This window comes from Falco biarmicus, chromosome 1, assembly GCF_023638135.1.
Source record: "Falco biarmicus isolate bFalBia1 chromosome 1, bFalBia1.pri, whole genome shotgun sequence".
NCBI classification, from domain to species: Eukaryota; Metazoa; Chordata; class Aves; order Falconiformes; family Falconidae; genus Falco; species Falco biarmicus.
In genome coordinates this window covers 51,382,397-51,404,597 of record NC_079288.1, presented here as the reverse complement: position 1 = coordinate 51,404,597, position 22,201 = coordinate 51,382,397, and the positions used below count along the sequence as shown (strand labels likewise).

General features: G+C 47.2%; 1 protein-coding gene across 1 annotated transcript; it reads right to left on the bottom strand.

The window, feature by feature from the left end:
- Window positions 1-1,796: 1,796 nt before the first annotated feature.
- REST (RE1 silencing transcription factor) lies at window positions 1,797-18,375 on the bottom strand. The gene is made up of 4 exons (XM_056336866.1): window positions 18,252-18,375; window positions 16,036-16,946; window positions 10,433-10,516; window positions 1,797-7,356 (listed from the first exon to the last, which is right to left on the bottom strand). The coding sequence occupies exons 2-4, from the start codon at window positions 16,934-16,936 to the stop codon at window positions 5,654-5,656; spliced, it is 2,688 nt and encodes an 895-aa protein (XP_056192841.1). The 5' UTR covers window positions 16,937-16,946; window positions 18,252-18,375; the 3' UTR covers window positions 1,797-5,653.
- Window positions 18,376-22,201: the final 3,826 nt, after the last annotated feature.

Here is a 22,201-nt window from a genome sequence, read left to right as displayed (position 1 = left end):
TCTACCAAGCTCAAAAATATAACCTCCCCAAGGGAAGGGTTTTGCCCTTCTGGAATTACCTTTTCCTCCGTATGGGTTATAGTGTACACGAACAAGGCAAAGCCACTTGTGTCAGCATGGCTAAGCTTTAAAAACAAACAAAGCCCAACCACCAAACCAAAATCAGGAACATTTTGGCTCCTTCCGAGCATCAGCAAAGCCTGAATAAGGCAGCTGAATTACAACATGAGCTTGCTCTGACCCCATACAAGCCATCCCCCACTTGAGCTAACTCACTTTTTGGGCACCTCGGTGTGTGGGCAGGAGCTCAAGCTGGCCTGCAAGGTACCACAGAGCCGTGCACTTGTGCTCGGCTTCCCAGTTCTGTAAAAAAAACCCCTTAGCATAAAGCAGTTTCTAAGCATCTTTTCAGCCTAGCAGGTTTTCTCCTGGCTGTCTACCAGGAGAAAACGAGCAGGTTTTCTGCCAAAGTGCAAGGAGTTAGTCAAGGCAAAAGATTAGCTGACTACAGGTTTAAGGGAAAATGGTTTCTTAGGTTGCCAACCCACCTGTGTTCTTTCATTTCATTGAGCTTGTCCCCGGAACACCTTGCTGGGGGTGGGGGGCAGCGCTAGCTGGTGGTACAAAGGGCAGGGCCGCCTCCATCGATCCAGTCTGAAATCATTAACTCACCCAGCACGGGCGAGGAGGCACCCAAGTACCCAGACCCTGCCGCCTCCAAGCCATGTGCTCACAGCATCTCCCTCCCAGCCCCTGGGTGGGCTCGGCTACCACCCCCGCTCCGTCCTTACACAGGCTTTACCAAACACTGCATGCATGCTCTCTACAAGACTTCAAGGGGAGCAACCCCAAACTTGTCCCTTGCCCAGGTGACGACAGCCCCTGCCACCCTGCAGCCCTCCAAGGCTGTGTCCCACCGTAGCGCCGCACCCTGCGCTTTGCTGCTGACAAACTGCATGGTCAGAAACCCAAATTCCCACTGACAGACAAAAATGACGGGGGGTGGGGAGAGCATCGCTTATGAGGAAACATTTAATCAGAGAAGACAATAGCTCAATTCTTACACTTCCAGGAGCGTCCCTAATTGTTCAAAGCTGCAGCAGCTGCATATACAATTATCTCCGTAAGTTCATCAAATATTCTTTACCTTGATCCCTGGGCAAATAGGAGTTGTTCTGCGTTAGTAGGAGGGAAGAATGACCAAGCCATAGAATGCAGGTTAGCATCACAGGCTAATACAGCTCAGGTTTTCTAAAAGGTCCAGGCTGGCAGAGATATGAGAAGTCACCCTTGCAGCTATACCAGGCTCCACAGCTCTCAAGATATTTCCAGTCTATACAGTATTGTAGCCGTAGAGATGACAGGTGACATAATTTTTAAAGCTGTTAATTCCCCAAATGAGAAAGCACCACAGACCCTTTTGGAATGCAGGAATAAAATGGAATTAACCCCAAGTTTAAATTCTGCAGCTTCCACCAAGCTGCATTTCTGCCCATCGGGCCCGTCCTGCCAAGTCACAAACAGGTCTGGCATTATGGTTTGAACCTTGCCTGTACGCACGCGCCTCCCCCCTTCTGCCCCGACCTCACTGGACAGGGAAACAAATGCAGTCCATTGAAGCAGAACCTACTTCTGGAGTCGCTGATCCCGCCTGCAGTCAGGTCTGTGTGTGCACACACATGGCACATACGTACCGGCTCCACCAGACTGTGCTGGCTGGAGGTCCTGAGCCTGCGCTGCTCCTGCCTTGAGTTACAAATGGTTTGCATAGCCATTAATAAGTGGGAGATAGAAACTGCAAGTTCCTTAATAAAGTTTATTTAATCATAACTATGCTTAGGAAAATACACTTGTAAGGGTTAATATAATGCAATTTAGTTCAACTTTATACTACATTTTGAACAAAAGACTTCTTATACATGTTTTAGGTAAAAACAGGATGTATGATCTGGCTTGTTTTACATCTATTACAAACGTAGAAAAGACTTGTCATGCACTACAGTAGAGAGAGCATGAAAAAAAATTACCTTTGGTTTAATTCAGAGAATACAAGTATTGCACTGAAAAAGCATCAAACATGGTGCAACTAAACATCATAAACATGTTTCCATGCCAGCTTACAAAAGTTAGCTAGTGTAATTTTAGGGGGGGTGGGGAATATATGTACACATAAAACAATTCCATTAGCTATTTGGATTCTGTTAATATTGTACGCACGCCACATATCTACACAACTGACATTCAAGAAAACTCTTGAATTCGATTTAATACCTTTCAGCTACATTAAATCTGTTGAAATCAATTATAACTGTTGATATCAATGGTGTTACCATGTCTTAACTGGCCTGTCAGTTGTTAAACGTTCTTGTTCTTTCAATGACTAAAGTTCCAGACTAGATCATCAAAATCCAGAAATAGCAATTACAACACCACGGATTATTAATACCTACCTACCCACTTCTAGACCATTTCTCAGGGCAGTGACTTTGTATGGATTCATACAGCAAAAGCCCAAAACACTGCGCTGCTCAACAGAGGGCTGTCAGTGTAGGGGTGTCCATGTGCTAATCCTTCCAACCACATACTGGAGGTTGAACACTCATACAGGTATTATTGCCAAGAAAACACAAAAACACTAGCATTGGCAAAACCAACACAAAATAATTTAAGAATATTGAAAAAGACCACACACACACACACACACAAAAAAAAAAGGCATTGTTTAAAGGGAGCTATACCAATGTAAGACCACCGTATATGGTGGGTTACCTGACCTGCATCCCCCCTCAAATACTCAATATTAGCAATGTCTAACATTTTAGATACACATAACGCATTACATCCTTGCTGCTTTACCATAACATGCTCCCAAACCTTGGTCTTAACCAAACAGAGAATTCCAACACTGTTCTGCACCACCGTTAGGCATTTCAGGACATTGTTCATGGGTCTCAGATAGAAATAGTGAACTTTTCTTCTCAATATGTTAATAATTTATTTTCAGTTTCTAATCTTGTGGTAAGAAACACTGCTGAACAGGAGCTGACTGCCGTCTTCAAAGAGTTCTTGTCGGATAAAGCATTGAAACTTTGACCACTTCACGGAAATCTGCAGCAGAGGATCTCAGAGAACCACATCTTTGTTTTTAACTCACAGAGAGAGATTTAGTCAGTTGACACCATTATTTTCATTTAAAAACAAACCAGAAAAATTATCAGGCCAGTCCACAAGTTTATTTGAACACAGCTAAAGTCCTTGAAGTCTCTCACAGGATGGCAAAGGCTCTTTGCAAGGATCTGAAGGGAGCTATAAAAACCTCTACACAGTACTGGAATATCAAGCATCTGCTCACATCGCTCACAAATGGTGGCAACATTTATATATAAAGGAAACAGTATTATGAAGAAAAAAATTACATCTAAGACTATTACAACTGGTTGTTTAGGAAAACAATTCAACTAGGTTTATTTTCTTAATGTTTAACATAAATATAGTTGCAACTTGATCTTCAGTTGACAATGATTGTCACAGCCAAGGTAAGGATTGAACACTATCTAAGCAAACAAAAACTCACTATACATTATACAATTTATTTCTGCCACGAGGGATACCTTCCCTCTCAAATCTTTGGCCTCCTATTACCAATCTCTCCCAAAAGCAGAAGCAACGTAGTATTGTTGCTCGCTATTCATTCAAGGCAGTGGGGTTGTTCGGAGGGGAAGATGCTGCGGGGACACGCAGAGAAGAATAGGGTTTATTCCAAAGCTTACGTTGAGAGTATTTGCCATAAAGTGCTCTGACAAACACTGAGCTCCTCAAATCCACTCTCCAAGTAACACCTGCCTCCAGATTTGCTTCTTTGGAGCTGACAACCAGAGAAGCTGCCCCAAACTGCTCCCACTGGAAAGGCGGCTAATGACAGTCAGGAGAATGTAAGATGGGACTGGAGGGTTTTGCTTTTTCCCTGCTGGTTTGGATTTTGTTTACATTTTGGCACTGGTTGACTACAAGCAGTAAGTATACAATCTCTCTTGGGTTTGTGTGTGCCAGAAATTAAATCTGTTTAGAATTAAAAACTCCTGGTATGTCATGTAGACCTGAGATGACAATCTGATCACTTACATGTTTCTCTCTGCATGGAAGCAGGATGATTTTATTAAATACAACTTGAATGAATAAGGAGCAGGAATTCCTACAGTTTTTAATGCCAGGTTTGTTGCTTACCAGTTGATTTATCTTTATCTGTGTTTTTTTGGTGGGTGAGATGTTAGATTTTGATGAACCGTACTTCTGTCACTGCTACTATTTTATTTTGTTTTAAGCTCATGAAAGTTGACTGCCATCCACCACAGAAATGAAAAGGAGAGGGGAAAAAAATAGTCACCTGGGCTTGAGGAATCCATGGACCATTCCCACCGAGAGTGAGTATTTTCCTGTCTGGTGATCCCAAATTATAAATTAGAATTTATTGTTCTGTATGTGTATTCAAAATATCAGAAGTGGCATTTCCATGATAAAACAAATCCTATAAAAGTGTTTAGAAATTGCATTGGTATCCTTTTGCTCAAAAACTATACAATTTTAAAGCCAGTCAAAAATATATAGCCAAGCAGTTCACAATTTCAGCAACTTCATGCAAAACTAATAATACCCCAGGAAAACAAGTAAAATCTGCAGTAAAGAGCATCACAGAAAACTGTCCCATGGTAAGCAACGAATCTGAACGTTTCCAAATAAAAAAAAACCTTACACAAACAAAACCAAACATGCATATATAAAGTGTACACGTACTGCACAAGCGCTATTCCTAAAGGATTAAACTGCATAGGTAAAAATCAAAAACAATGTGCAATATTTTAAGCCCTTAAAGCACAATCAAAAAAAAAAAAAGCAGAAATTAAAAATAACAAACTTGCTCCCCCACAACAAAGCCAATTACATATCATAGTCATTAAGATATTAATCAAGACAGAGGTTCTCCAATCAAAAGTTGGAAGGACTACTCCCAGATTTTGGCTCACCATTCACGCTTAGGGGATCTGAAATGTACGTTCACAATTACAATTATCTTAAACAGTTATGTTCATCACTAGCCAACTCTGATTTCTTTTACAAAGTGCTCTTTATGTAATAGAAGCTATCTAGCTATCCTCCTGGTAGAAAAACCATCAAGTAGTTTAACACTTTGAACATCAAGACACATTGAGAAGAACTAAAAAAAAAAAAAAAAAGGTGGTGGGGGAGAAGGGGACAGAGAGAAGAGCTGGCTGCTAGAATAAAAAGCAACTAATGCCAATGGCTCTACAAACATCCAACTTGTGTATTGTTAGCTACAGTCTTCTTCCTAAAACTCAATTTATAAAAGAATTGCATAAGCTAACAGCTAGAAGCTTACACTGACTTTACAGCACACAGTCTCAAACACCCTACCTGCCTTCTCTAATGAAGAGATCCAATAGTTAATGAGTTCACAATTACACAAAAAGTTGTCAAAAATATTTTCAACTTAAAAAAAAAACTAATCCAAAAAACAAACCAATGCAGACACTAAAGCAAACTGCTCTTAAAAGAAAAAAAAAATAAATCTACAGTATCTGTACATTAAGCTGTATAAGATCTTACAAAAGAAGATTCCCCCAAACCACAGCTATTTCTACTCCTGCCCTTTTGTTGCTTTCTCAAGGTAATAGACATTGACTAAGTGGCGATTGAGGTGCTTGCTGTATTCACCTTCCTTTTTAAATGAGCGGTCACAAAAAATGCACACATAGTTCTCCCTGGCCACTGTGGTGTCCCCAGCTCCTTGTGACGTCTTTGGACTTGTTTCCTCTTGTACAGAGCGAGCGCCGTTTAACCCCGAGTCATCGCTTCCTTCTGATATGTTGTCACTTATGTCGCTGCCTTCGTGGCTGTGGATGCCCTCGTCCTCATCCATTTCCTGAGATTCACTCACTGCTGTGTTATCCCGAGATGATAAGGCCAGAGCAACCTCAGGGCTTTGCGTACACCCTTCTGGGGGCGCAGGTGCTGGCACGGCATCTCCTGTTGGCTCTGTCGCTGGCAGGCACGTTTTGGTCAGGTCCATCGGGTCTGAGCTACTCACAGTTTCTGCCACGAAGGTTTCCTCCGGCTCCTTCTCAGGCACCAGATCTGGTACCCCATCCATGAGCACATCCAAGCTTTTTTCAGAAGACGCTGCCTCGGAAGATTCCTCAGAGCAAGTGTCTTCCCCTCTCTCTACCTTTCTCTCCTCCTCTTTTTCAACAACAGTGCCTTCGCTCTCTCCTGCTGCAGCAGGCATTTCTTGGTCCTCTACCTCAGCTTCTGTGTTTGCATCCTGAGCTGGCAGACAAAGCTGCCCTGAGTCTTGTACGCAGCTTCCTTTGGGATCGGTGCTCTCCCCCTTGAGAGCATGATCACCATCGTTGTTTAATGCCACTGTGTCAGTGGCATCTTGCTCCTTCTGGTTGCTGCCCTCAGTGTCGGGCTTCACACATCCATCTTCTTCTGTGCTATGACACTCCTCTGGCATCTCCTCTTCCTCGATCTTCTCCTGATCAGGTTTACTGCTTTTCTTAGTGTGCTTATTTTTCAGAGCTTTCTTTTTTCTGTTTTTCTTAAGGCATGAATTTTGCTTTTTAGGCTCCTCCTCTGGTACAGCATCACTTTTCTGAGCTTCCTGACAGTCTCTGGGTTTAGCTTCCACTTTCTTTTTCTTTTTTGTTACTGCTGAGGTATCATTTGCAGGCTCTTGCCTTGAGGAGGTTACTTCAGCCTCTGCCTTTCTTTTGTTCTTCTTTGTTTTACATGTTTTCTCAGTACTTTTCTCAGTTTTAATATCCACCTCCTTGTTTTCTGAAGCTGATTTCCGACTTCTGGTTGTCACCTGGCCTGCAGAAACATTGCTCGTCGGCTTCTTTTCCTTTGCCAAATTATCTTTTTTCTCCACTTTCACAATTTTCTCAGTTTTCTTTGCGGCTGAATCACCTTTTGTTTGTTCCTTCTCTGCTTTGTCATTAATGCTCTCAGAAAAGTCAGCTTCGCTCTTTTTAGTCCGTAGCTTCACCTTTGAAACATCCATGGTGATGTCAGAACAATCGGGATGCCTGGATTTGATGTGATACTGCAGGTTACATTTTTTAGATGCTGCGTAATCACATACAGGACAGAGAAACTGGCGCGGATTGATGTGGAGCTCGACATGCTTTTTGAAATTGCTGCGGTCAGCTGTTTTGTAGTCACAGTGTGGGCAAGTCAGAGGCTTCGGCCCATTGTGAACCTGCCTTGCGTGACGAGTTACTTCGTGCTGGTTTGAGGCCACATAGCTGCACTGATCACATTTGAACGGCTTCTCACCTAAGGAAGGAAGGGCGGAAGGGAATGACGGTGATTATTAAGCATGGGGGGCGGGTGGGTGGGGCAATCACTTCCCGCTAATACAGATACAGGAATATGAAACTCAAAAAGGAAAAAAAAAAAATGATCCATGCGCCTTTAAAATTAGGTGAAGTCAACATAAGAAATCCACAAGTCACAAACACATTCACAAGACACTAAGAACAAAATACAAAAAAGAGAGAAGGGGTGAGGGGTGGGAGGAAGGGGGTCCAAAACCAAACAAGCAGTAACAACGTCACAGGTTCTGGCTATGCATACATACCGGCAGAGATCTCTCTACAGTAATATTAGCAAATGGAATCCATACCCAACTGGTCCATTGAATGCATTGTAGAAAAATGGAAATGTAACATTTGATGAATAGCAGTTTCACACAAACGTTTCAAAAAAGTCCAACTTTACACAGATTTAGCATACTTCAAGTTTGCATTGAAAAGGAAATGAGGGAAAAGAAGCTAGCTAATACCAAAGCATGTGAAAAGGGCACACTGCTCAGATGATCTTTACCTCTGATAATTCAATTCACTCTTATAATGTCTCAAACACGTGACATACTGGTTGCAGGCTACTCTTGGCAAGCCAGCCAGATGCAGTCTAAAGCCATCATGTTACTACTGACATCTGCATTTACAGCTGTGCAATGACTCTTGCAGAAGTGTTCCTGACATGTTCTGCTTAGTACATGCTGCTGCAGCAGAAGTGGCTTTTCATTTACACATCAAAGCAAATAGGAAAAACACTTCTAGCCCAACAACTCAAGTCCAGAAATACCTTGAGAACATCTGTGCATGCGCAGATTCAGTTGAGGAATTTGGGACGCTCCTGAGCTCTGAACCAGCATCTCAAAACTGACCTGCAGAACTAACACGTGCCACTTCCCAAGTACACTGAAAATTGACTCCAGCCCCTTCTGTTCACAGCACAACAGTACTTATCCCAGCCCTGCAACCCACTGCTCCAATACTGCCCGTACTCGTGCTGCTCCTCTGCAGCATGACTCAGGAGACCAGAGCAGCTAGCAGTGAAGATGAAATCACTGTGCCTGCATTGTCTGTTTGTGTTAGCCAGCGTTAGCCACATTACTGATCTGCAATGCCCTCACAAACTCTGTAATTCCTGCTGCCTCCCTGGCAGGAAGGAATGGGGACACTTGCTTAAGACTCCAGATCATTTCACATCTGCCTGCAGCATCTCTTTATTGTTTCAAGAAGGGTTACTCCGATTCCCTATTACCTTCAGCCTATCTTCTTTCCTTCCTTCCTTTTCCCACCCACTTGCTGGTGACATTTTTCACAAGTTAAAGCTTGATGTACTTCACTGCTCATCCTTCTCGCAAGTACGGACCTTTATCAACAGCGTGAGGACAACAGGAACAGCCTCTCTTACATACACACGAACAAGCTGTTCTAACGGCACAGAGCATTCAGAGGTAGATGCAACAGGGTAACTCAAAGGTTCTACGTGAAGAGTTTCTGTCCATCACTTCTACTAAATCCAGGGGTTTTGTTGCACAAGTGGAAAGGACATGTAGCAATACAGCTGTGAATTAGGCTCTAAGCCACTGTTGTTCACTGTCTGACATTTGAAGAAAGATACAGCACCAGTTTGCCTTAAAAGGCCAGCCTGTAAAGTGCAGAAGTCCAGAAATTGCCACAGAAAAGGTTCAGCTGCCTGGACAATGCAGCAAGACATGCAACAGAAGTTATGATAGCTATTAATAAAACACCCCTGATAGCAAGAGTGCACTCCCACTTCTGTCGGCACAACTCACACCCTCCCTGCCAGACCTTTGAGTCAAGGGCCAAGGGCAGATCCCACTACTCATATGCTTTGGCTTTGAGACTTCATTGCACAGAAAAGGGGAGAGTAAGATGTTCATGAAATGGTTTCCAGGCTCAGTATTGACAAAACCATTTACAAATTCACATTTAGCCCAGAGGTTCAGTGAAAAATTATTTTTGTTTCTGGAAGCAGAATACTTCATTCACAAAATTCCCAAACGAGAATACTGTCATGTCATTTTAAAGCTGGCTATTTTTAATCGGTCCAAACCCTGCCTCCACTATAGTTAAAACTGCCTGCCTTCTGGTTTCAATTAAAAGCCTCATCTGTTGAAACTGAAACAATTACTGCTCAGGAGACTTCCACTACTGTTTCCTGGGATTAGGAATTCACCTAGGTCTGGTCAATTCAGATATTAGCAAACCAAAAGCGCAGGCTGAGATCTACCTGAACTCCCCTGCAAGGGTCACAAAGGACAATGGTACTTGTGTCTGGCATGCCTGTGCTCTTACAACTCACAAAAATGCTATTAATTTATTCTACAAGAGATTTGCAAGAGAGTGAGAGCAGATGTTTGTAACACCAGAACTTACGACCAGTAAGGGGAAATAAAGGCTAGTGAAAATTGCTAATTTGTCTTTTAATGCCACAAGACTGAGTCACTTGTGAACACCCTCTGGGTTTGCTTTTTCTCCTCTGTGCCTCCTTGCCATAAGCAGACACTATTTTACATCTTTCTGTAATACTAAGCAAAAGCTAAGGTTCCCTCAGAACCCCAGCTGAGATGAAATCACAAACATCACAGAGGACACTCTCAGCTGCTCAAAATTTTCCCAGCTTCACTGATTTGAGCAGAGTGATGGCAGCAGAGGGAAGACAAGAATCTGCTCCTATATCATCACAATGTTGTATTTTCTACTAGATTACTAGGACTACTAGGGCAGCCCTGTGAACCTCAGAATACACCTTGGAAAGTAAAAAGGAAAGAAAAAGATATCACTTCTATTACAGACACTTAGGATTTCCTTAGCAGGTAAAGACAACCTTCCATGTTAAAATAGGAGCTAAAGCTCAGATTGTACTGGATGAGATATCTCACAGGGAACCGGGCGGCCTGCTCTAGGTGTCCCTGCTTGAGCAGGCAGGGCTGAACCAGATGACCTCCAGAGATCCCTTCCAACTCCAACCATGCTGTGATTCTGCAAACCACCCCCTTTTTCCCCGAGTCATGCTGCTGCCGCCCCTTACCAACCTGAGTGGGTGCGCATGTGCCTGGTTAAATGGGTCTTCTGAGAGCTGGAATAAGGACACATCGCACATTGATAGGGTCGCTCTCCTGCAAAAACAAACAGCAAATTAGTTACTGAAACACAGCCGATCCCCGAACTTCGTTACTGAGCCATACACGTGAGGCTGTGACAGCTCCCCAAGCTGTATTTGAGGGTACATCATCTCTCACCAAAGGGACACAGCAAGAAGCATATGCCTGAGCTGGACCAGTGCAACGTTGTCTTCCCGCGTGAACGAGGATAGTGAAGAGGAAGAATATAAGAGAGGCACAGCCTCATGTCCATCTGGGGTCAGACAGTAACCTCAGCCAAAAGGTGATGAGGACAGCCACCTTTAGGAAGCCCTAAACCAACAGAACTGACTTTCCTACAGTATTTTCTCCCAGCACTCAAAAGATGCACAAAAGATACAGACCCGATAAGAAACCAGGTATGTTCTTGCTTCATGTAACACCTTAACTGAAACTCCATGTTTCATCTGGATTAAGATAGGAGCAACCATCCACTCAGCATGGACCTGCATTTGCCAGAACACAAGTGCAGATAGAGACTAGGTCTCTCCTTCCAAAGTTTTATTGGCAGAGTAAAATTAGCTTGGAGCATGGAAAAGCATGATGCCCTGCTCAGTGAAACAATGCTGCTAGCAAAAGTTCAAGTGTAGCAGCAACACTTATTTTGACGACTCAAATCCCTCCGCCTGCAGAGTTATTGTTTCTGGAGAACTAATGGAAACTAACCTGTCATAAATTAGGTCTCCACAAGGGACAGTTAGCTTGTGTAACTCTCAGTGTACAATGACACTTGAAAATCCTTTTCAAGTGAAGACAAGCCCCAAATAAAGGCAGACAGTTTTAGAATTACTATCTGTTAGGCAGGTCCAGGTAAGTACCAGGAGTGTTTGCCCCAAACTGCTAGCACAGCTGAGAGATCTAGGTGGCCTTGTCTCCACTGCAAGTTGTAAAAACACTTGTTAGCCTCAGGTGGATACTCCCAACAGAAGAGAGGAGTGAAGCTGGGAAGGGAAAAGTAAGTTACTCAGCTGTAATATTTATTCCAATCACAGTTAGAATTACACTACAGCATTTTGCTGCATCAGTTGAAGCACACAACCAAATGCTCTCCAAATCACCGAGTCCTGGTTGTCAGCAAAAGCCCTGCACACTGGCTACTTGTTCACTTTCCATAGCTCTATCTGCAGCAGCACAGACCTTCATCTACCAATGTGTGATGGGAGGCTCCACTGCTGGCCTTTGCCAAAACAGGAGTAGAAGTGGTCTTTGCAGTGCAGACTAATCCCACGTTTCTTCCTCCCATCAAACATTTAGACTACTGTTCTTGATTAGATCAGCAGTTTAAAGGTAAATTCACCCTAACAACCATAATCCCCCACCCCACCCCCCTACAAGTTAAAACAAGGTGGAAGATTGGTGCAAGGCACATAATAAGATTGTCATGTACAAGGGAAGGGTAGTCCTTTCATTATAAAGAAATTATTTTGTTTTTAAATGACTCCTTACAATCTGAAAATATGCGGCCAAAGGTCCTGGAAATATTCAGTCAGGTCTTCTTCCCATTACCTGAAATTTCCTGTCTTTAAAGTTACCTAAAACCTCAGGAATGTGGAAAAGGCTTTCTTTCAGGTATTTTATATAGGGCACAGCAACAAAATGTACTAGATTTAAAGTATGATGAATGCAATTAATTCAAAATGTGGTTTTGCCCCTTGAGAATTAAATGCCTGACTACATTGTAAGGGCTGTTTTATAAAATGCTGTTCCCCAAAGGATTTTTATTGTAATTTTACAAGCTCATTATATGCAAACAAGCCACCAAAAAAACCTCTCCACAAGACACTTCAATAAGCCCCAACCTAGAAAAAGCTTAAGCAGGCACTTAACTCTATGCAAATGAACAGGCAGACTGACACCAGTGAACAACTTTAAGATCATCTCTCTATAATGCCATTAAAAGTTCTGTCTGCTTGAAATGAAACTGCTTCCACCAGACTTCCAACACAGTGACAAGCAAGAAAGATCCCCTATGACAACCAAAAAAGACAGCCCAAAGCTAGGCACTGAACACCCTGTGACTGCCTGAAGTAGATGTAATTGAAAAATCATCTGCAGGGCTATGTAAATAAGACGTTTTCTAGAAATTGCTTCTAACAAATAAATTGGAAAAAAATAGAGAACAATGCTGCACTGTCCTGCGTATAGTACAGTTCCAGGATCAGCAGTGTGGATGATAGGGTAAATCAAGTCAAATCTTGGTCTAACGTATCTAATGAGCACAAACAAGTCCAGGTAGATCTGTCCCTGCCACAAGGACAGATCTTTCTGCCCCACCAGCCCTGAACATCTGCAGCCACCCCCTCCTGGGCAGCACACAGGCTCTTCCAGATGTAGCTTTCCCAGCTGACAAGCTCATGACCAGCTGCAGGGTCCTGAAACCACCCCTGCCCAAGGTCCCCCATATTTGTCAGCAGCCTGCCACAGGCACAAGGTTATCTTCCATGACAGGGCGGGTTCACAATCACCTGTTTGCCAACAGGGATGCAAACAGCAGGAAAGCAGGTAACTTCTGCCTGCCTTCCCGTGGTCCCGAACAGGCAGAGGATAGGTATTTCTCCCACCAAGCAAGGTACTAGCATGCAACCCTCCCTCCCTGCCCCTGGCCGCAAGCTCCGGCATTTCTATGTGTCCTTAGTCGATTCAGCTCACTAACCAGCAGAAAAATCAACCTGAGGAAGAGGAAAGGAGTATTTTACTGCCATTTTACTGAGCTGAATCAACCAGTCCCAGGATATGGGGAGGAAACTGAGAATGCCTTTCTCCAGCAGCAGCAGAGCATTTGATCCTGTGAAACTGTACTCTGTACAGTCAGTGTTTCAGAAAAATGGATAGCTCAAACACGGCAGAAACCAATTATCTCCAAGGAGGGGTTTTCCCACAGAGAGAAAGTCAGGTGAAGTACAAAAAATAGGAGAGAAATACAAGCATCTATCCAAAATTATTTCACCTATTGGCAATCAGGAAACCAAAGAAACAATTCCAGCTTTCTTCTTAACATTCTGAACCCATAACATAGGAAGAAAATTAAGTTTGTATGACCCCTCCCTTCTCCAACAAATATTTTTCTTAAGATTTAAATGAAAACTATAATCCAAAGATATTTTAGAATCATTCAGGTTTCATAAAATTCAGTACTGTTATATTAACAGTCTGCAAATACTTTTGACTATAAAATCTGTGGGTGGTTTTTTTTTTTGTTTTTTAGAAGATTGTTTGGGGGGGTTGTGTATTGTGGATTTGTTTGTGGTTTTTTAAGGCAATTGATTACACATTAATACCATCAGAAACTTCGAGCCTGGCATATAAACATAACTGCCTGTAGCTTATTCATTCTTCTAACACTCTTCCCTTAGCTCTTCTCCACAAAATTAGTGTTACTGGGAAACAAGGCACATTCCTAAATCAGTCTACTAACATACATGAAAGATTTTTATCAAGTGAGAACTGGCTAAAAGATCTTAATTTTTTAGTTAAGAGCTAGCAAAGAAACAACTACCAGGGCAGACTAAAGAATGCTGAAATCATAATCACTCATTTCAGCTTAATTAAAATAATGCAAAGACGTGACAAACCAAAGAACAAGAAACCTCGATGGCACCACTATTTTTAAAGGAGAAAAGAGGAACTGAACAATATCCCACATAATTTAACTTGGTTGAATTTTTTTTTTTAATTTTAATACAGTTCCCTGTTAATTGGTGAAATGCAGTGATAACAGAGCACTTCCTCAGCAAACATGCTTTTATGGTTAGTTCCTGTAAAACTCAACAAGAACTTCCAGAGATCAGAGTGGGAACCTAAAGCCGTGTACAAACACAAGCAGGGATGAATTTGAAGTCGAGACAAATGTAAAACAGACAGGCACCACAGGATAGGCTTACATTTGGCCAAGAGTTCCCCGTAAGATTTATTTAGGGTTTCCTCCTGTAATTTTGTCAGTTTTACCTGGTCTCTTTCCTGTTATCTCCCACAATACAAACAAAGAAAACAAACCAGAGGATGTAAACCACACCATTTTCCCAACATCTCTCACAATAATCTTCGTTTACTTGTTTGAGGGAAAGTATTTAGACAGGACTGATTTTTAAACGGATGGTATCCTCTAAACGTGGCTATTGTCAAGAGAAAAAAGTATGCCTTAACGCACTAAAAATCCCAGCAGACCCTCCCAACCCCGTCAAAGCAGATACCAAAGCATGCTGACGAACACAAACTTCTGCACACTTGAGCTCAAGCCCAGCCCTGAGGCAGCCCGAGTGCTGCCCTCCCCTTCCAGACAGCTGCAGACAACCGAACTGAAGCCTCCAAACCATTCATGTCACTGCTGTGACAAAACATGACTTCAAAGGAGAAATTCCCCAGTGTTTCGCTCAGCCAGCACAGCCTACAATAAAGAGGAACCGGGCCAGGTCAGCACGCTAGAAGATGGTTGGCAAGTCTGAGCTCTCCTCAGAAAGCCTCGACAAGGTGGAAAAAGCCTTGACAAGGTGGAAATAAAAAGCTTCTAAGAAGTTGCAAGAAAGGTTTGAACTGCCCTCCAGCTTCCACAAAAGGGATCAGGAGGCAAAGCAAGTGCACCTCACCACCTGAAGAGGTGAGGTGGCTATTAAATCTTCTTCTAGAGAGGAGTCTCAAGTTTGGGTATGCTCCAGGACTCCCCACGTGAGAGGCTGGCGAGGCTCTGATACAAAGCAAGGTACTTCCTAAATCAGCTGTGGCCCCAGCTCGCCAGACGACAACACCACTGGAGGTCCGCCGACTCCGCTTGGTATAAACCAGAGTAGAAGGGGGCCTCACGCTTCCCCCTGAGATTACAAACCGGTGTTAGCAGAAGACAGGAAATCAGGCCAAAGACTCCCTCGAGGGCTTCCTATAGGCCAACAAAAGTTATATGTCTACTTCTGGCTACTGCACTGATGTAGACCTTAGAAAAAATGGGGCCCCTGTACATTAAGAGGAATTAATTCACTGGCAACACTATTCAACTCCTATTCTGACTTTGTAGATGGTGGAGGGCTCCTTTCAGTCTGTGTATCAGCTCTTCCTTCTCTGTAATTACAGCTTAGTAGAGTTTCAGCTCAGTCTGAACATACCATTTCCAAAACTACCCATGGGATTCAGGCGCCTTTTGTCAACCTGCCTGTTTTGTTTTTACAATGCGTTGGGCTTTTGTGTTGTCGACCCTGACAATCATCACAGGCACGCTTTGTCATGCCCCCTTCAAAAAACTGGCTTAAAATTACTAAATGGGATGCTCTTCATCTCCTCTTGGGCCCCTGACACGGAGAGATTTTCTCAGTCCTCAAAGACTGCAGACTGGAGCTCAAACCAAATCCACACTTCCACAAGGCATTAATCTGGTAGCACCAAGAGAGAGCACGAAGCTTTATCGGGGTGGAACAAACTTGGCAAACAGATGACTCTGGGCTTGCTTCATTTATCAGTTTCTCAGTACTCTTTACCACGCTTAAATCAAAGAAGATTAAAAGACTTACCTGTGTGAGTTCGAATATGTTGAATATAATTGTTTTTCCTGTCTGAAAAATAGGAGCATTGTGAGCAGGTATACACTTTCCTGGGAAAATGATTTCTTAGGTGTTTCTTCCAGTGATATTCACTGACGGTAGTGTAAGTGCATATGGTACACTTGTAGACTCTCTCATTTTCCCCTGCTTTGTTGTGGTGCTTCAAGTGAGCCAGATAGTGATCATATCTGTTAGTGTTATAGCCACAACGGTCACAACGGATTGGGCCCTTAGAGAAATCCACTTCTTCTGCAGTGCAAGAATCAGACTCCTTCACCTGGGCTTGCTTTTCTGCGTTTTCTTCCACAAAGAATTTCTTAGCACTGTGAACCCTGATATGATGCACAAACTCTTCTTCAGACTCTGCCTCATACTGGCAAGGCTTACAACGAAACGGCTTGCTCTTCAAGCTCTTACACTTGTCCTCTGTGCTTTCTGGAGTACCCAGCACTTCCAGTGAGACATCTTTGTCCACACTGGGAGCCTTAGGAGGGGGGCAAACAGCTGGACTTTGGGTTTCTGCACAAGGAACGTCAAGAGAGCTTAATTCCACGTTTTCAGGTGCCTCGCGGTCACTCTCCGCAGCCTGGGTATCTTCCATACCCTCTCCATCGCTGTCTGAGAAGTTGCTGTCCCCTACCGTTGTCAGTTCTGCCATTTGTCTCTCTTCCCCAACCAGGTAATCGCAGCAGTTGCCATTGACTTCTCCTGTCAAGGCCACATTTGCCAACATAATAAGCTGAGGAGCTGCCAGCTCAGCTTTGGAAAGGTCGTGTAAGTCATACATGTCATTGGACAATGCCATGCCGATATTAGCGCTGCCAGGAAAGAGGCTGTTGCCACCAGACTGTCCCAGCACTTGAGTTGCCATGGCAGGAACTCTGTTGGAAGACAAAAGGCACACCGCTAAGTACCCCAGTGTGACAGAGAAGCCCCCTCTGCTTCGTGCTACCCAAGCTGCCCTCCAGGTAACACCAGAAAACGAGACCTCCGGGCCGAGGCACCGGGCCGGCAGAGGCAGAACGCGGGGCCGGGTCCTCCCCGCTCCCACAGGCCACGCTCGGCATCGGGGGGGCGGGGGGGTCCCGTTCCTCCCCCACAAGGGCCGTCCAGTTCCGCCCGACGACGGGTGCAGGGCCCCGCCGTGCGGCGGCCAGGTGGGGGGGCGCTGACAGCGGGACCCCACGTCCCTGGTCCCGCAGGGCCCCGGCCGGGCTCCGGGCCGCCCGGCAGCGCTACCCGCTCCCACGGGGCGGCCGGGACCCAGCAGCTCCCGCGGGGCCCGCCATGTCGGACACCGGGGGCGGCGCAGGCGCCCGCGGGTGGGTGCTGAGGCCGTCGGGCCCCTCCGAGGGCCCCCCCCCGACTGCCCAGGGACCCCGCCGGGCCCAAGGCCGCCAACAAAAGGGGGCGGCCCGGCACGGCCGCCGCCCGCTCCCCCCCCGCGGCCCCGGCGCACATCCGCCGGGGGAGGCGGCCGGGGGAGCCGGGCCGGGCCGTGCCCCCGCCGCCGCCGCCGCCCTCCCTGCCAGGCATGCGGCCATTTTCTGCCTGCCCACACAAAGCAGCCCTCCCCGCGCCGCCCCCGGCCCGACCGCCGCCGCCGCCGCCGCCGGGGGGGCCTGGCCGGGCACGACCGGCCCGCCGCTCCCCCTGCCGCCCGCCCCGGGGCCGGGAGGCGAGGCACGGGCTCGGCTTCCTCCTCCCCCCCGCGGCGGGCAGGGCAGGGCAGGGCAGCGGCCCCGGGGCCGGGGCGCGGCGCGGGGGAAGCGGCTCGGTACCGGCAAGGTCACCGCGGCCGCGCCCACCCGGTGCCCGGCGGCGGGAGGGCGAGCGGCGCCCCGGGCCTCCGCCCGGGCCCGAGGCCTGGGGCTGCGCCCGGCCCGGCCCGGCCCGGCCCGGCCGGCGGCGGCGGCGGCATCGCCTTCCGGCGGCGGCGAGGCCCGGCGAGCGCCCCCGCGGCCGGCGCGACGGCAGGCGGCGGCCACGGCTCCTTAGCCGTGGTGCTGATCCCCCCGCGGCGCGGCCCGGCCCGCCCCGCCGGGCCCGGCCACCCCCGCCCGCCCGCCCGCCCGCCCGCCGGCCGCAGATCAGCCCTGGACAGCGCCTCTCGCCCGGCCCGGCCCGGCCCGGCCCAGCTCCCCCCTCCCGCGGGCCCGGGTCCCGCCGGGCCCCGCCGCACTCACCGGCGGCGCGGGGCCGCCCGGCCGCGCGGCTGCTGCGGGGCGCGGGGCGGGGCGCGCGGGGCCGGGCGCGCGCGAGGCGGGGAGGCGCTGCTGGCGGCGGCGGCGCGGCGGGAGGCGCCGCGCATTCCAGCACACAGCGCGCAGCGGCGGCACCGCCCCGCCCCGCCCGCCCCCACCGGCGCCGCGCGCCCCGCCCCGCCCCCGGCCTTCGCCAGGGAGGGAGGGGGCGCGGGGCCTGGCGCGGGCTGGGCCGGGGCCGATGGGGTGACCCGGGAGCGGGGCGGGCCGCGGGGTCACACGGGGGAAGCCCCCACCCCCCGAGGTGCCGGTGGCGGCCCCTGCCCGCGGTGCCGGTTCGTCCCCGGGGCGGATCGCGGCGGGCTGACCGCGGCCGCCTTTGTCCGGCGCGGGGCGGGCAGGGCCGGGCGGCCGCGCCAGGTGCTGCCCCCGGCGCCGCCCCCACCCCGCTCCGCCCGGGCGGGCCGCGGCCCTGGCAGCGCGGGGCGGCCGTGGGGCCGCGGGCCTCCCCCGGAGCTCCCCGGCGGCGGGGCCCGCCTCTTTGTTCCGAAACCGGGAAGGAGACCCGGGGCGGCGGGTCTCTGCAGCGGGGCGCGCCAGGAAAGCGGCCGGCCCCGCCGGCGCGCCGGGAGGCTCCGGTCCCCATTGGGGAACCCCGGCGCCCGGGTGGTGCTTTCCCCTCCCGGGCCCGCGCCGGGGTCTGAAGAGTCCCGCTGGGCCCGAGATTCCTCAGGCTGAGCCGACTGGCGCTCCGGAGCCTTTCGGCGGGAGCCCGGTGCTTAACGAACCGGCACCACCGGGAAGTGCACGGAAACCGAAGCCTCCTTGTCCCGTTGGGCAGCTTGAAGCCAGCCTTGCACCGGGCCGCGGGCAGCACACGGGCGGCCTCCCTGGCCGGGGAAAGCTCTCCGGGGCCGGGGAAAGCACAGGAGGGTTTTGTCCTCGGTACGGAAAGCAGTAGAGAATTCAAAGCTTGGCAATGAAGGAGGACAAAGATGTTTTAGCGGATATTTAAAGTGGATATCTCACGAGCATCCCTGCTCTGTTCCTGTTTAGTCCATATCCCGACAGCAATTCCACCTCAGCTGAGCTGCCAATACGCCCAGGCCCCGTGGTGCGTCAAGTCAAGTTGCAGAACATTTTGTGGCTTCTCCCCCGGCTGGCTGAGGGATTTCATACGCCCTTTTCTTCCCCGGGTTTTGAAAACTGGGGGGGTTTGTAGTGGTTGTTCAGTAAAGACCAGCACAGAACACACCGCCCGGGGGCTTTAAGGCCAGGTCGAGGACTTCAGCTTCAAAGCGACTGCACCGTATTTAATTTAATCGAACCGTACAGGTGCCGGGGTCAGGCTGCGAGTACCAGACCGCGGGATGCAGACTACAGCCTGCTAACTCCTCCAGAGGCACTTCGACCCGTGTTTTATCAGAATCCAAGCCCACATAATTACTTTAAATCGCTATTTAGGCAAACGTCAAGGTTTTAAAGCTCGCCCCAAAGCATGACGAGTACGGTGGCAGATGGCGAGCAGTAACCTTCCCAGCCTGTGCAGCAGGGCTTCGGGGTGCGCCTGGGCACCCTCTTTGCCACCACACACCCTTTGGCTTAAAACCCTGCCATGGTTTGATCACAGCTCAATTATTTGCATCTTTCTTTTCAGTGTCTGGTGAAGACCTGTGGTGATTTGGGCTTTATGCGGCAGGTTTGGGAGTTTTTTCCAGGGAAATATAAAAATGGACCCTTGCACCACTTCAGTGTAATTCAGCTGTAATGTGGCACTTCCAGCTTTCAGAAAGCTTCTGAGTCAAACTCCGCAAAGCACGTAAATAACCTAAGAATGTAATTTTATTTCAATGAGGCTTCATTTTCTAGATTGGTTTAACGGTGTTTTGATGTTTCCCACCTCTTGCAAAAAATTTTTAAACGCCTTTTACAATTCACATTTCTAGAAGAGTTTCTTCATCATATAATTCCCCTGCACACCCTCAAAACTCATTTGGTAGCCATTACAGAAATGTTTCTGCGCTTGCAAATCTTCCCAGCTGGCCCTGCTTCTACTTAGGTATTTCTAGTTCCCAAGGGCAAGCCCCTTTCTCCAGCCTCCATATATGCCTGCCTGTCATTTCCTTCATCCAGAAGAGGAACTCTGTAATACGGGTATGACATGGGATGGATTTATATATATTTATATAATTTTTTATATAAATTTTTATATATATGCTATGTTACAGATTTATTTGAAAGAGGTCCCCCTAAAATCTTGACCTGAGGTCTATTGCCAAAGCATCGCGCTTTTGCCACCTCCATGCATCTTTCCTCCTGCTTTGCTCCAGTTTGCAGCGGGGGTGCTCAGACCACAGCTGTGCTCTGGTGTTAACAGGCAGCAGGCCTGAGCTGCTCTTCAGGCAGAGAAACTCGAGTGCCTGGGAGGACAGACTCACAGCAAAGCTTTGCCTTTCCAAAATACATGGATGCGACTCGCTGTATTTTAGAAAATATACCTGGCTCTGCAAAATCCAACACAATTTTAGTCTAGCTTCCGTAAGTAGTTTTGACATCACCGTTGCCTACCCCTCTTCCTGATGAACTTGCCTTATTCACAGACAGCTCTTTGCTCAATGCTCTCCTTATCCCAGCCCCACACAAAAGATGCGCTCCCCAGTGAAAAGCTCCTTTGAGCTCTAAATTGAACATTGTCCCTAAGTCAAGTCTGAGCCATTCACAAACCCCCTTAACTCTAGTGGGTGCCCCATCAGATTTATAGGTTAAAACTTGAGTTGCACCACTCCTTAGCTGTGACAGCAGTCAAGTGCTGTTCTCCAGTGCTTTCCAAAAAATCCCACATGTACACCCCAAGAAATCTTAGTGGCACACGGAAGTGGCTACAGCAATTATTTTGTGGTTGGGATGCTTTCGAGCAGCTTGAATGTAAATAATTCTGCAGTGAATATGTATCCTGAAAGAAATGATCCACATCAAAGCCTGTAATGTCTGCAGAAAAATGCAATGGTAAATAAAAACTTCTGCCAAAACAAGGAACTTGACGTTAACGCTAAGATGGATTGTTTCCATTCTGGATCAGCTGGGAAGCAGGGAGTCGAAACTGGGTTTGTAATAGAAAGCATACTGCAATATTAACATCCATCTGTTACAAAAATAAAGGCACCACATTTAGAACTGTTAAAGTGTTTTAGATGACTCGAGGTTCCTAAGGGAACTTAGGTTCTTTCCTTTGTGTATAATTTCACGATTGGATTTGACGTAAGTGTCCTTCCCCATTCATTCTCTGGAAGCAGTTGTTTTGGTTCGGGGTTGCTTTTTTTCACAGCCTGGTTTTCCTCATCTGTTGTGTCTTTTTGTTGGTTTTTTTGAGTGACCAGATTGCTTAGGCTTCTCTGAAAGCACCACTATTAGTGTTATCTTAATAGTATTTTAATGTTTATCACTTCAACAGAGATCTCTTTACCTTTCAGAAACCAGTCTGACCAGATTTCTCAACTTTTGTACTCTATGCCAGTTTGCTGTAACTGTCTATGTTAGTGTTGTAAATATGTGTTTATGGTTCCAATGTTCTAAAAAACTTACATATTAATTGCTTCACTGCCAGGAAAATAGGCCCTACAAGCACTTGCTTTAAAAATATAATGTAGGATCTATTAACTTCTAAAAAGCTATTCAGAGCCTCACAGGATACATAGACTTCGCAGCATTGTGCTCCAAGAGGACTCTCTTTTGGTGCTAGTGGAGAAAAAGCATTGCTGCCTGGTTTAAAAAAGGTCTCCTTTTTTTTGTTTTGTGTCATATGCTACTTAAAACACACCTCCTGTTTGAAGGCCAGAATGGGCCAAAATTTCAAGCCATTTGCAGCATCATTTGCACTTCAGAAATTCTGCTTTTAATCCTTTTGAAGAAGCTCATTCTGCAGCTTTCAGAAT

Coding starts and splice junctions, on each gene's coding strand:
- REST (XM_056336866.1), bottom strand. CDS start 16,936: ATGGCAACTCAAGTGCTGGGACAGTCTGGTGGCAACAGCCTCTTTCCT. Junction 10,517..16,035: donor ACATATTCGAACTCACACAG/GTAAGTCTTTTA, acceptor TTGTTTTTGCAG/GAGAGCGACCCTATCAATGT. Junction 7,357..10,432: donor GCACATGCGCACCCACTCAG/GTTGGTAAGGGG, acceptor TTCCTTCCTTAG/GTGAGAAGCCGTTCAAATGT.